Here is a 15,817-nt window from a genome sequence, read left to right as displayed (position 1 = left end):
TATGGATATAGAGAAGGTAGAGGTCCACCTGCTGAGCCCTATAGACGACACGAGAGGACCCCTATTCATACTTATAATTATTACGCCCCTCTTAGGGACCATTGAGAGTAGGATAGGTGCGAGAGATATCAACAGGGTAACTACACTGAGGTCATAACAGATCTTTTTTTTAGAAGAGAGGGATAGAACACCATCCCCCGAGAAGAACGGAAGAAACAAGAGAGGAGAAGTCGTCGAATAAGAAAAGAGAATGCTGAGCAGGGAAAATAAAACAAATGCAAAAGAGAGTAGTGGGAGAGGGGATTTTCAACCTTACCGATGTGCCACTGAGACAGGATGAATTATTGGTACTCGACAAAAGTTTAAAATATGCGCCAGTAAAAAATCTAGACAAGTTCCAGACCTATATTGGAGTTCAAAAATATGTGAGAAAATTGAACATTAAAAAGTACCTGTTGGGTAATCCAATAAATGTCAGATTATAGTCGGAAGAAGATAATGTGGTACCTAGCAATTTAAGAAATAAATCGATTTTTAATCTGAAACCCAATGACAAACATATTGAAGTTTTCAGAACCTCAGTAACGGAAGAAATTAAGAATTTAAAAGTTATGAAAAGAGAAGAACCATGATCCATAAAGACTGGCATAAAAAAAACTAGTAAAAAGGAAAAACCTTGTTATTAGACCTTCAGACAAAGGTGGTGGGATTGTTGTTCAATCAGTGGAACAGTACCGCACAGGCATGCTTAAATTGTTGGATGATGCAGATATATATTGTACGCTACCAAGCAATCCCATATTTAAATGGATTAAAGAATTAGAACAGGTCGTTCATCTAGGATTAAAGAAAAGCATTCTTAATAAAAAAGAAGCAAAGAATGCTTGATACCCGAAGCATGCATGATTCCAATAAATTATGCATTGCCAAAGATTCATAAAGATAAAGTAGACCCTCCTCGGAGGCCTATTATGAATGGTATTGATTCTTTAACGGCCAGATTAGGCCAATATATAGATTGATATCTTGAACCAGCAGTACAGAAGACCAGAGTGTATCTTACAGACACCAAGCAAATACTTCAGTTACTAGAAGAAAGAACGGATATTGGACCCTTGATGATGGCGACAGCAGATGTTTCGTCTCTTTATACTATTGTCCTCCACTATTAAGCATGCTAAGCCACAAAATGGGGACTTAAGAAATTTACAAATCTCTCCTGTATGCAAAGGAAATTCCTTGTCAAAAGCCTTGATGTTTGCCTCAATCATAGTTATTTCTGGTACTGTCACCAATATTATCAACAAAAAACTGGGGTGACCATGGGAGCCATGTTTGCCCCTAGTGTGGTAGGACTTTTCATGGCACAACGGGAGGAAGAAAGTGTTTTCAGAAATCCACCTGCTGAACTCATTTTTTACAGAAGATATATCGATGACGTGTTCGTCCTATGGAAAGGTGATCGTGACCAGTTACACAATTTCTTCAATATGCTCAATAATAATGATAGAAACATTAACCTAACTTGGCAAATCGATGAAAACAACATCTCTTTCCTAGATTTGGAAATATCAAGAATCAATTACAAATTTGCCACTAAAACCCATTTCAAAAAAAGTCAATCGTAACAGCTATTTACCGATTCAAAGTTGTCACCATAAAAATTGTCTGTTTAACCTTCCAAAATGACAGATTATGTGACTTTGGCTCAGTTGCACTGATATGGGAGACTTTCTCATGCAGGCCAATATGATTGGTGACAGATTTGTACAAAAAGGATATGGCAAGGAATTCATCAAAGAACAGATCACAGGAGTAACACATATGCATAGGGGAGATCTAATCAAAGATAAAAAACTGAGTGTCAACCAGACCTTGTACTGGATATAGTATTGGACTATAATATCCAACACAAGAAAATCAAAATAGGCACATTTTGAAGTCCGACAAACTTCTTGAAGATGTACTTCCGAGGAAACCTAAGTTTGTTTATAGAGGGGGCCCCCACTCTTCATGACCAATTGGTCAAAAGTGTGATTGATCCTATAAAAAAGAGTTGCACATTCTTTACGGGTAAAGGCTTTTATCCTTGTAAAAGGTGATATGCATGCACGCAAACGTTTCGTCCTAATGAAAAGAAGCAACAAATTCAATCCATCAGCAATGGTACCACCTATGACATAAATTAATTTATAGGGTGTAATACTGAAGGAGCTGTGTATGCTCTAGAATGTAGTTGCTGCCTACAGTATATTGGCCGCACTAAAAGATTGCTGAGAATACACCTAAAAGAACACGTACAAAATATCTTAAACGGTTACAATAAACACAGTGTGTCTAGACACTTTGCTCAATGCCACAAGAAAAATCCCATCCATTTAAAATGATGGGGGATTGTACCTTATACCAGACCCTGGCGAGGGGGTCACAAGGTGAGAACCATCAGCCAACTCAAATCTAAATGGATCTTTCAGATGGATACTTTCCTACCTAATGGACTTAATATCGAATTTGATTTAAATTGTTTTATTAGTGATTTCTAGTTGTTTATTTACACACATTGCACCCCTCTCCCCCCAATATTCTAGGAGGAGATACTCATCCCTGTATAATTCATCCCTGGTCTGGCTTCCTTCACACTCCTCATTCGTGTAATAGGCTTGGTTCTCCTTGTTGTAATTATTTAGGTTCTCATATGTATTTTATTTTTACATTTTATATACATTTTGTAATCGCTCCTGGTAACCCTGAGGCTCCTGCTATTTTTATTATTTTCTTTTTAATTCCTTTTTGTGGGCCTCATCTAGCGTTCCATCCATACCCTTGCAATGGATTGAATTGTTCCATATTTTTTCCTGTCAGGATATCATAATTGTATGTTTTTATGTCTATGACCAATTGAATTGAATTTAATTTAATTCAACATGTTTTAATGATCCGGTTTTTCATCATCTGTTTTTTGGGATGACAGTGGATCTTAAATTAATCACTATTTTCATGTATTGCAAGTGTGCAACATTTATTTCCCCCATTCTTTAAATATTTGATATGTTCATCCATTTGTCCAGACCACAGCAGTCAACTACCGTCTTTTTGTGGTCTGTTGACAGTGTTTCTATGCTCAGCATGCAAATACATGCAGGAATGAATGAAAAATGGCCACCCTATGCTTTCCTATAGGAGACCAAGGCAAAATGGCTGATGTTGTCTATTTCAATAGTGGTCTTCCCAAAAATAGCCGCCAGTCATTCAATTAGACACACTATTTAAAGACAGGAACTAGTACCCATTGCTATCCCCTGATGAAGTCACGTGATATGATGATACGCATCGGGATTGGAGCAATAGGTTTACCAGGAATTGATTGTAACATAGGAGCTCGGCGCTCATGGATTACCGCTGTTTGTTGCTTTAAAAAACGCGAGTGTTTACTTTTTAACGCTGCTCGTGAAAATAAATTATTCCCAATGGGATCACACTATGGGCATCTTTCTCTTTTGTGCCTAAACTCCCTTATGTCGAGGATTTTAGTGGACACTAGAGGAGGGATTGAAATATCAAACAAGATCATCTAAGTCTGGGCATACAAGATCTCCTAAAGGAATACGAGCTCGGCGCTCGTGGATTGTTGGCAGTTATTTTATAAAATATATTTCACATATTTTCTTTGTTACGACCAACCCTCTCATACGGGATTACGCTATGGGCTGTTTTCTCTTTTTTTTTATCCAAACCCCATACATTGAAATTACGATCGCTTAGTTCATACAATTTGACCAAAGGGACGTTTGAAGATTATCATCAGGATTTTCTTTTATGCTGTATACCTTACGGCAGTAAGGTGAGAGGCTTGTGCACACAGAGGTGCCACTTATAGAAGATTGGCTAGGCATCGGTTGATTTGCTGTTCACGGTGGAGGGATTGATTATCTGTGTGGAACATTGTTTAGACTGTCATAGTGGAATTTAATAATTTTTTTCATCACCTTTACTTATTGGATCATCATTGTTTTTCAATACACACTTAGTTGTGCATACTGGACTTTATTATACTATTGTTCTTTTATTTGTTTTTTCATGTCACATTTGTTATATCATTTTTAATTGTTCACTTATCACATATTAATTTCTTATACACCTTAGTTGTTTATTTTGGTACACATTTGTATATCACACACAGCACAAGGCCATCACGTATATACTTATATGCAAGTAATTGCAGAAAAAATTAAATTTCTAAAGAAATAAAACCAAATACAATCACATTTAAAATGACTTGCAGTTGCAATTGCTGGCACCCAGCTATTAAAAAATCGGGTATGGTATGGATTTTAAGGGGAACCCCACGCCATTTTTTTTTTAAAAAACAGCCTGGGGTCCCCCCCAAACTCCCTACCAGACCCTTATGCTGGCATGCAGGTCAGGAAAGCTTCCCCCTTTGATCATACCAGGTCACATGCCCTCAACATGGAGGTGCTTAAGAAAAAAATGGCATGGGGTACCCTCTGTATAAATTTTAAGGGGAACCCCATGCCAAAATTTAAAAAAAGGATGAGGGTTCCCCCCCAAAATCCATACCAGATCCTTATCCGGCATGCAGCCTGGCAGGTCAGGAAAGATGCTTGTCCCCCCCGAACCATACCACTTGCCCTCAACATGGGGGAGTGCTTTAGGTTGCTTTAGGTTGGGGTGGCTCTGCCCTCCCACCCCAAAGCACCTTGTCCACATGTTTATGGGGACAAGGGTCTTTTCCCGACAACCCTGGGCTGTGGTTGTCTGGGTCTGTGGGCAGGGGCCTTTTTGGAATCTGGAAGCCTCTTTTAACAAGGAGGCCCTCAGATTCTACTCCCCCCATGTGAATGGGTTTGGGGTATAGTACCCCTACCCATTCACCAAAAAAGTGGCCAAAAAAATAAAAAAAGGAGACAAGTTTTTGACAAATCCTTTATCAAAAAATAAAAAACAAAGGGTCTCTTGATGTAAGTCCATCATCAAGCATGACACCTGCCGCACCGCCGACCCGAAAAAGAAAATAAAAAACCAACGCTCCACCTTCTAGGACAGCCACCTGCTGAATACCTCCTCTGAGCTTTGACTGTTCTTATACAGATAAGGGCCGAGCCAACTGGCAACGTCACCTGGTGGCCCTGCCCCTTGTGACATCACTGGCCTGACATGCACCAGTCTATGATGTCACAAGGGTGGCGGGGCTACCAGGTGATGTTGCCAGATGGCCCCGTCCTTACCTATATAAGAACTGTCAAAGTGCGGAGGAGGCATTCGGCGAGCAACCATCCTAGAACTAGAAGGAGGAGCATTGTTTTTTTTTCTTTTCAGAACGGCGGTGCGGCAGGCAGTGTGAATGATGATGGATTTACATAGAGGGATACTTTTTTTATTCTTTAATAAAGGATTTGTCAAAAACGGTCTCTGTGTTTTTATTTTTTTGTACACTTTTTTGGTGAACGGGTAGAGTTACTATGTACCCCTACCCATTCACATGGGGGGATCAGGATAAGCCCCCACCAAAGACACCGACAACCACAGGCCAGGGTTGTCAGAGAGAGACCCTTGTCCCCATCGACATGGGGACAAGGCATTTTGGGGTTGGGCGCAGGGCACCCCCCATGTTGGCATGTGGCCTGATATAATTCAGGAGGGGGGGGGCGCTCTCTCGCACCCTCCTTTCCTGACCTGCCAGGCTGCATGACAGGATAAGGGGCTGGTATGGAGTTTGGGAGGGACCCCACACGGTTTAAAAAAAATTAGCGTGGGGTTCCCCTTAAAATCTATACCAGACCTAATTTTTTTTTAATAGCCGGGTGCTGGCAATTTCAACCCTGAGTCAATTTAAATGTGACTTGACTCATTTTTATTTCTTTAGAAATTAAATTTTTACTGCAGCATTTTATAAATGCTATAGATGTTCCACTTTACAGACAGACTAAGAGGACCCCCCAGGCACTATATTTATTTTAACCAGCACTTTTTTTTTTAAATTCAGCTGTCAGTGGGGAAACCCATTGACAGCTGATGACTTATCGGTTGTTAAGGACACTGCGGCCAGCTTCCAGGTCCCACTCCTTAGCAACCAGGTTGCACTGCTCCCTAATTGGGCAACGCTTTGCCCAATCAGGGCACAGAATGCACTGTGCAGAACACAGTGCATTACAGGGTGTTTGGCGGAGAAAACACCCTGAAAATTCGGGTGTTCAGCAAACAGTCGAACAGGCAAATGTTCGACCTGAACTCATTCGCCCAACACTGGAGGTGGGGGACAGCTGTAGCATTGAACTGATGCAGCATTAATTAGGCATGTATTTTTTCTTTTTTTATATGGCTGCACTTTTTTTTAATACGAATGCTAATACCTGAAATATTAATATCTTGAAATGCGCATGAAACGTTTGGTTTCAAGAGAGCTCAGTGGAGTTCTTATTTCCTGAAGTTATTGGTGATCCATCTTTGGTGAATGTCATGAGCACCAGATATGAGCTCTCAACTTCAAGCATTTCTGTAGCATCATCCCTTGAACTGTGCAGTAAGGTATCATATTATTTTTACAGATGTATTAAATGTATTTTTTTTATTTCCTAGGTACTGTCTGTGAAGAAAGCCTAACACCCTGTTCTTCTGCTGCATGTAAATATGACGACCCCTGCACATCTGTTGTCGGCTGTGCAGACTCTGATCCCTGCCTCTCAAATCCTTGCCCAAAGAATGCCACGTGCCAGGTTACTCTTGATACAGGAACCTATGAATGCCACTGTCAAGCAGGATTTAAAGGAAAAAATTGTGACATTCGAATGCGGAGATGCCACAGGAATCTTTGCAGACATGGAGGACAGTGCTATGTGGCAGAAAGAGGTTCTACCTGCTTTTGTGCTATAGGTTATAAGGGGACATTCTGTGAAACTCCAGAAGATGAGTGCCTTTGGAACCCCTGCCAGAATGGGGCTGTGTGCAGGGAAAGGGGAAATGGACAAGCATGTTACTGTGTTCCTGGTTTTCAAGGAGCATTATGTAACATTGAAGTGGATGAATGTATTTCTAATCCCTGCCAGCATGGAGGTACATGCCTCAATCAAATTGGAAGATATACTTGCGTTTGTCCATTAGAGTTTACAGGTAAATATATCTACATTCTGTAATAATGTGAGAATAACTTATTTGTGCAGCAACAGGACATGGAATACAATGTAAAAGTCATTGCACAGAGTCTTTAAAATCCAGATGATTGCCACCAGCTATCCTCCAACAGCACACTGTAAGGCACAGAACCTGAAAAACAAAAGGGAACGGCAAGAGCATTGATCTGCTGCAATAAAACACTTATTTAAAATAGAAGCAAAGGCAAATGTGTTTGCTGCATTCAAATATTCCTTGGGAGCAGAGGACTATGTGCACAGCCAGATTGGTGAAGGGGAGCACTGGCACTGGGGTCAGCTGTGAATGTATGACAAAAAAATTTCCTGAGACTATTTCCAGGTAGCTGTCAGGCTGAGGAAAGATGGCACAATCCTGCAACTGAACAGCTACTGCAGACTGATTGGAAGCATGTACAACCTACTGCCTTTTGGGAATTGTAACCTTGGTCCCCTTTTCTTAAGCCTGACAGTACCCAGGGATGAAACATCCTAATATTGGAGCAATCATGTTTTGGGATTGTCCTATAATATTTATTAAGTGTGTATATATATATATATATATATATATATATATATATATATATATATATATATATATATATATATATATATATATATATATATATATATATAATTTTTTTTATTATTATTATTTTTTTAGCTAATTTTATATATTTTTTGCCTTATCAAGTGAAGATTTTTATAAAATTGGCTAAGTTGCCTTAGAAGTCTAAGCAGGGACTTTTTATATGGATTTATAATAACTAAGGATCATGGCAGCCTCTGTCCACACAGAAAACCGCTCTTTATTTTAAATATTGGAGCTGGTAATTCTGTGCCCCAGCATATTAACACCTGACATGTAACAATAAAGATAGGGTACCAAAGGGTACAGAAAATGAAATGTAATTCATGAAACACTTATAAAGCTTTTTAACTACAAATTATTAAGTATGATTAATTAAATATATAATATTTTGTAAGTCGATGTATCTCATAAGATAGGAAAATAAGAACAAAAAAAATGTTTCTAAAAGAGTGTACATATAAAAAATAAGAAATGGAACTTCACTAGTTCTGGGTTTCATTACAACCCCAGAGTAATGCAAAAAACACACAATCAATTGTTGTAATCATTATGAATGAAACATGAATTACCTTCTCTTACCTACAGTATAATGGGGACTAACAAATAATGGAGATTTATAATACAGATCATAGATAGCGACAAGTTACTGGATATGCTATGATCCTAGTCATGAAGGAGGAGAAATACTTTGTATATAATTGTTTCTAATTGTTACTAGTTATTTTTCTACACTTTACAAATTAGAGCTTATCTCAAGTTCTTTATTCAAACCTCTCAGGGACATGCTAATCAACACAAAGATTTTATTTTTAGTTTACCTTTGACAAAATGTTGAGAAGTATTCTTATTCCTAGATATGTGATGCCGCGTACACACGATCAAACAATCCGGTGGAAAAGTCCGGCAAACTCAAGTCCGCCAAACAATCCCCCCGTGTGTAGCCTCCGGCATACTTTTTTGACCCGAAAGTACGGCGGACTTAGAATGCCGTGTTGCACATCAATCTGCCCGCCGTACTCGCATTTCGGCGGACAATCCGGCCGTGTGTATGCCAGTCCGCCGTACTTTTGAAATGAGCGGACTTTTCCCGCCCGGAGAAAAGTCCGCTCATTTCGAGCGGGTCTCCAGGTAGGCGGGGCCCGCGAGGGAGACGTCGCTGGCCCCGCCGCCTGGTATGGACTTAAAGGGGACCCCAATGCCGAAAAAAATCGGCGTGGGGGTCCCCCAAAGTCCACAACAGACCCTTGTCCGAGCACGCTACCCGGCCGGCCAGGAAAGGGGGGGCGAGCGCCCCCCCTGAGCCGTACCAGGCCGCGTGCCCTCAACATGGGGGGGTGCCTTGGGGAAGGGGGGCCGCGCGGGGGTCTTCGGGGGTCTTCTCGCCGGACTCCTCCGCTATCTTCTTGTAGCTCTTTTGCTAGCGGAGGAGTCCGGCTTTCTTCCTCGCCGCCGGCCTCTTCTCCCGACTTCGGGGGTCTTGTCCCCCTCTTCGGTTCTTCTGCCGGGCCACCGCGCCTTCTTATAGCTCTTTTACAGGCGGTGGCCCGGTCTTCTGTCGCCGCCGCCTTCCATTCTTCTTCTTCTTCTTCTCCTTCTTCTCCTGGAGATGTTGACTTGACGCTCTCTCCGGCCACAATGCCAGGGACACGCTGCGCGGCCACTTATATAGGGACAAGGGGCGGTGTCACATGGCTTTATGTCACATGGGTTGGTGTCACATGGTGACCCCGCCCCCTTACGATGTCACAGTCCCCATGTGACATCAACCCATGTGACCAACCCATGTGACATAAAGCCATGTGACACCGCCCCTTGTCCCTATATAAGTGGCAGCGCAGGGCGTCCCTGGCATTGCGGCCGGAGAGATCGTCGAGTCAACATCTCCTGGAGAAGAAGAAGAAGAACGGAAGGCGGCAGCGGCGACAGAAGACCGGGCCACCGCCTGTAAAAGAGCTATAAGAAGGCACGGTGGCCCGGCAGAAGAACCGAAGAGGGGGACAAGACCCCCGAAGTCGGGAGAAAAGGCCGGCGGCGAGGAAGAAAGCCGGACTCCTCCACTAGCAAAAGAGCTACAAGAAGATAGCGGAGGAGTCCGGCGAGAAGACCCCCGAAGACGGAAGACCACCGGAGCTGTGCAATAAAGTATTTTATCTCGTGTGTTGTGTTTTTTTCTGTACTTTTATTTTACAGGTGAATGGGTAGGGGTACATTGTACTCCATACTCATTCACATAGGGTGGGGGGCCGGTATCCGGGGGCCCCCTTATTAAAGGGGGCTCCCGGATTCCAATAAGCCCCCAACGGCCAGGGTTGTCGGGAAGAGGCCCTTGTCCTCATCAACATGGGGACAAGGTGCTTTGGGGTGGGGGGGCCTCGCGGCCCCCCTTCCCCAAGGCACCCCCCATGTTGAGGGCACGCGGCCTGGTACGGCTCAGGAGGGGAGGCGCTTGCTCGCCCCCCTTTCCTGGCCGGCCGGGTAGCGTGCTCGGACAAGGGTATGTTGTGGACTTGGGGGGGACCCCATGCCGATTTTTTTCGGCGTTGGGGTCCCCTTTAAGTCCATACCAGGCGGCGGGGCCAGCGACGTCTCCCTCGCGGGCCCCGCCTACCTGGAGACCCGCTCGAAATGAGCGGACTTTTCTCCGGGCGGGAAAAGTCCGCTCATTTCAAAAGTATGGCGGACTGGCATACACACGGCCGGATTGTCCGCCGAAAATGCGAGTACGGCTTTCCTCCGCGTGTGTGGGCGAGTCCGTTCATTTCGAAAGTACGGCGGACTTAGTACGGCGGGCTTAGTACGCCGTATTAGTCCGCTGAAAAAGTGCTGTGTGTGGGCAAGTAGCCCGTTCGAAAATTCCGACGGACAGTCTGGCGGACGTCCGCCAGACTAAGTACGTCGGACAGACGGCTACGTGTGTACGCGGCTTAAGAATGACCTCAATGCCTAACAAACTTTACTATTAGGCCTCTTGCACACGGTACTGATGTTTGAGCTTCTGCTTTTTTGGACGTAATTTCAGGCGTTTGTTTTGCGTGAATTTGTGTGTATTTATGCATGTATAGTCGCACGCACAATACCTTCCTAAGGCAAATCCATTCACATTTTTGCTCGTATGTGCATATTTGTGTACACTCAACAATGACTGGGAACACGGATTTTCTTTTTATACGCAAGAATAAATAATGGGTGGCATTTTATATAAATAAAAATAACGCTGTACTGAGCTTTTTCCAGCTGCAGTGTGCAAGAGGCCTAATCCAGACTAACATTTTCAATCAATTCTCTGCTCTCTTAACCTAGTGCAAGTGGGCCTGATTGTACACCTTTCATATATTAGCCCTTGTACACACAGTCGGACATTCCGACAACCAAATCCGTCGGATAAATTCGGAACTAAGTTGTCGGAATTTCCGGTTGCCAGTAAGCCGTGTACGATGGGACTAGAAAAGGGAAGTTCAGCACCACGTCCGGCACCCTTTGGGCTCCTTCTGCTGATCTCGTGTTTATCCGTGTTAGTAGAAGTTTGGTTAGAGACGATTCGCGCTTTTCAGATTTGTGCTTCAGATCGTTACTGCTCTTCAGTTTGTGCTTGTCGGTGCGTATCTGCTTATATCAGTGCATGTAGTCAGTTAAAATTTGTTGGTCATTGTGGACTATATCTTGGTATATAGTACACTTTGATTTTCATTGCTTATTGTCTGCTCGTTTCTGGTTTTCAGTTCATTCTTTCAGGCCTTGCTGTTTATCTGTGCTTTCTGTTGTCCACCGTTTTCAAGCCATTTTTTCAAGCCATTTTCGACCGTTTTCAAGCCATGTTTTGTGTACGTACTCGTCGTAGAGTTCGTGATGTGCAGGGGCTTGGTGTTGGGCTTTTAGCTTTGACACAAGCATGAACAGGGTGAGGAGGAGTTCGTGGACCAAGAATTGGTTGCTCCAGCGTGACCAGTTCTCGCACATGCCTTTGCTTCGTGAGATCCGGGAGAATAATCCTGATGATTTCAGGAATTATCTCCGGATTAGGGACCCCGTTTTTTTCACCGTCTGCTGGCTTTGCTGTCCCCGTATAACAGCAGGCAGTATACCTGCATGTGGCAAGCCATCACTCCGGAGCAGAGGCTCATTGCCACGTTGCGCTACTTGGCAACAGGGAGAAGTCTTCAGGACCTCAAGTTCTCGACAGGCATCTCCCACCAGGCTCTGGGGATCATTATTCCAGAGACCTGTTCTGCCATAATTCAAGTCCTGCAGAAGGAATATATGAAGGTAAGTTTTCTCCTTTAACATCACATTCTATGTATTTAATGTTTGCTAATGTGTTGTATTTCTTTCCTCATTCCCTAATTACCATGATTGCAATATGCTCTAATTAATATGCTATGTCCATTTGTCCTCATGCATGCTGGAAGCTTTTCAAGTTCCTTTTTTTTCCTTCATGCATATTTGCCTTCTCTAAGTTCCCCAGCATGCTCTTTTGGGGCCATAAACCTATAGCCTAGTCACTTAGCAATGTATTTTGTCAGCTCCATAGTATTGCTTTCCCCTAAACATCCCCTAAAATGTGTACAAATGTTATGTGTGTGCTTAAATTCATGCAGAGTGCCAAAAAATTTTTTTGGGTTGGGCCAAACTCATAAGGACCCCCCCCACTACTAGGTCAGCTGATAGCAATCCTCTATCTGCTGACTTTGCCAAACCCAATACACACTATACCTACCTTTTTTATGGTCAGATTTATGGATGAATTCACCAAAGCGTGTAGTGCAAGGGCCTGCCTCAATACTTTCAAATGCTACAGTTTTAAGTTTTTTTCTCTCCTATTATTATCTTGATAGGTAATAGCAGAATGTCAAAATGTGCTTCCATTTGTTCCTTTTTTTTTTATATTATGACACTTCTTACCTGTCCGGTGGGCTGCCAATAGTGTAAGTAAGGAGGGGCTGGCCAAAGTATCACACATTATTTCTGCATTCAGCTCTCAATGAAGTGGAGAGGGTTCCCTGTCCAAAACACCCCCCCTCATTTTTTGCAATGGGCCATCAGATGGTGGGGAGGGGGGGATCTGATAAGGGGACCTTATACTTTAGGCTTTAAATACTAATTTCCAAAAATGTTATAGTGATATTGGCCAAACTGCTTGGCTTTGTTTTAGGTGTCTCCTAGGTTTTTTTGCTTTTTTTTTTGGCCCTTTTTCTACAAAAGTGCAAACCCAAGTTCTGAGCAAGATGAGGTGACAGTGTCTTCTTCAGATAATCTTATTATGTTGTGGGTCTGCTACACACACATCCTGTTTTTGTTGATAATGTATGTAGTGCATTACTGACAAAAATATTGCTCATTTTCAGCACCATGGCAGAAATATGTGGGGTCATGAAAATGGCGTGATTGGGGAAATTGAAACATCACTGTGGGTGTTATTTACTAAAGGCAAATCCACTATGCACTACAAGTCCCCTGCAGAAGTGCACCTGAAACTGCACTTGGAGTGCAAAGTGGATTTGCCTTTAGTAAATACCACCCATTGCCACAGAAAACAACAACTTTACTACAAATAAAACTTTTTACTCAAAGCACATTCACATGTGCGTTTAGAAAAGGGTTTTACAACAAACCAACATATTTGGTGTATAGAAAACATTATTTTGGGTAACATTTTTATAACTTGTTTTTGTGTAAACAGGCATGTATCAAAGCATAACATACAGGACACAGGAACTTACAAAGTTCAACTTTGAAAAGTGAAGACAACATCAGACATGAGTATGTACAAACTGTGCTGATATTGCCTTCATCGGATGGGGTGTCACCCCTGGAAAAGCCAAATTTGCACGCAAATTGTGAATCAAAAAGTGGCCCGTTTCCTCCTGTTCCCATGCCTAATGTCAACATGTGCTATCTCCCATCATGGGGGATCAATGTACGTGTTTTGGGGGTGCAACCCCTTCATCTCAGCCATTTTAGTAGCAAGGAAGGGGTTGCACCCACAAGACACGTACATCGTGTTAAATCGATGCTAGCAAGTTTGGGGTGTTTCAGACTCTCCCCAAAATATCAATGATGTTCTTAATTTTTTGTTGAACATCATTGAGGTTTTTCTGTATATTCTCTAAATCACGATTGCACCCCATTATCTCCCCAAAAAACAACAAAAAAAAAACACACCATGTATTATAAATATGCAGGCATACATTGATTAGCTTCCTCCTCCTCCTCTGCTTCTGTTGTTGGTATTTCCCCTTCTTTGAGAGGTGTGGGGTCCCTGGTGTCCTCAGCCGTCCCAGGTCTTCTCTCCCCTATGAGAATGTAAAAAAGGAATACTTAGCATACAGAGGGCAGAAGTAGGAATATGAAACATTTCTTTGAAGTGTCGTACAATTGTGTTTTTTGGCAGAGTTCAAAGGTGAAAACATTATTTTTGACACTTTCTAAAGCTGGAATACTTACCTGTTGTGTGAACAAATGTAGTCAAGTGCAAGTTGGCAAAACATAGTTTTTGGAGTGGGCTAACGAACGATGTTTATTACGAACGATTGAACCAATGAACATGAAAGTGGCCATTTTAATCAAAGCACATGGAGCAGTATGCAAGCAATAATAATAATATGAACACACAACAACTACTTACTTTTGAAGAACTCGCTTGATCCTTCTGTACTGATCGTGTTCCATCAGTTTCAGGTCTGACCAGCGTTTTCTCAGTTGATCCTTGGATCGTCGTACCCCAAAATTCTTCTGAAGATTCTTCACAACTTTAGTCATGATCTTGGCCTTTCTGATATTTGGGTTTGGGTAAGGTCCATACTTCCCATCATAGTTGTTCCTCTTCAATATGTCCACCATCTCCAACATCTCTCCAAAAGACATATTTGAGGCCTTAAATCTTCTCCTCCAGGATCGGAACGTTTCTGGCTCCGGGCTTTCCTCGTCCTCCTCCTCGTTAGTGGAATTATTAGTGCACACCTGCTGTGTCTCCGCCATGTGCTCTCCCTACTGCACCGAAAGAGAAGGGGCAGGGAATAGTCTAGAAAGAACGTCAGGGGTGGGCGGAGTTTCACGCATGCGCACTGTATATAAAACGCAACACGCGTGTGTCGTACGTACGATCTGTGAGCAGAGTGAGGAGCTGATGCGCCAATCGTTCACACGAAGGTAAAATTTGAACTTGGAACATCACTAGCCTATACTGCTTCTATATAGGCCTATGTTGGGACAAGATTAGGAGAGTTTAGCATGACATTATTATTAGGGTTTGTCTTGTGTTGTGTCTTGCAGACAAGATGGATCCCTTCCAGAAATCTCATTTTATGGGGCTATTCATTGATCTGCTCAGGGAGCTGCCCTGCCTGTGGCAGATGAACAACCCCTTTTATAAGGACCTAAGAAAGAGGAAGGCAGCGCTGGAGAAACTGCTTGGTTTTGTAAAGACCACGGTCCCCACGGCAGACGTGACCTACGTGAAGGCCAAAGTTGGTGCCCTGAGGAGTACATATCTGAGGGAGCGCAAGAAGTTCCAGAATTCCCTGAGATTAGGAGATCCAGATGCCATTATATCCCCAGGATGGTGTACTATGTGAGGCTGCATTTTCTGGCAGACCAGGGGGAACCCAGGCCACCACTCTACAGTCTTCCTTCAAGGCTTCCTTCACCCCCAGCTGAGGCTTCCAATGTCCATCCTGGGCCTTCCAGGCAGCAACATGTGGAGGGGCCCAGCTTGAGACAGGTATAGCATTGTTGAACATATTTCTTGTCATACATTTAATGATGTTAACTAGATGTTATTATTGATCAGTAAGTTGTGATTTAACAAAGTGGTTTACATATCAATAGACAGTAGTGACCAAAAATGATTGGGAAAAGAATGAAAAATGATGGGCTCAGAATGATAGTCTGTTCTATTTGTTAACATTCAATTTGCAAAAGTCAGCACAAAATTGTGTAATTGATGACCAAAAAACGAACACTATGTCCCATTTTCATACACAGGAAGACCTCAGCCTGGAAGGAAGCCTGGAGGGAAGTGCCTAAGGAAGACCAGAGAGTGATGGCCTGGGTTCAGTCTGGTCTGACAGAAGATTCAGCCTCT

General features: G+C 42.8%; 1 protein-coding gene across 2 annotated transcripts in view; it reads left to right on the top strand.

Moving 5' to 3' along the window:
• CRB1 (crumbs cell polarity complex component 1) overlaps positions 1-15,817 on the top strand; it is a 171,782-nt gene that overhangs the window by 43,367 nt on the left and 112,598 nt on the right. For both annotated transcript variants that reach the window (XM_077452761.1, XM_077452760.1), the window contains exon 2: positions 6,598-7,128. In XM_077452761.1, the coding sequence (XP_077308887.1) occupies positions 6,598-7,128 (531 nt within the window). The remainder of the gene's footprint in view (positions 1-6,597; positions 7,129-15,817) is intronic.

The sequence above is a fragment of the Lithobates pipiens genome, unplaced genomic scaffold (assembly GCF_037356315.1).
Source record: "Lithobates pipiens isolate NorthernLeopardFrog02 unplaced genomic scaffold, aLitPip1_a1.2 Scaffold_23, whole genome shotgun sequence".
Taxonomy (NCBI): domain Eukaryota; kingdom Metazoa; phylum Chordata; class Amphibia; order Anura; family Ranidae; genus Lithobates; species Lithobates pipiens.
This window is presented reverse-complemented; position numbering and strand designations above follow the sequence as displayed.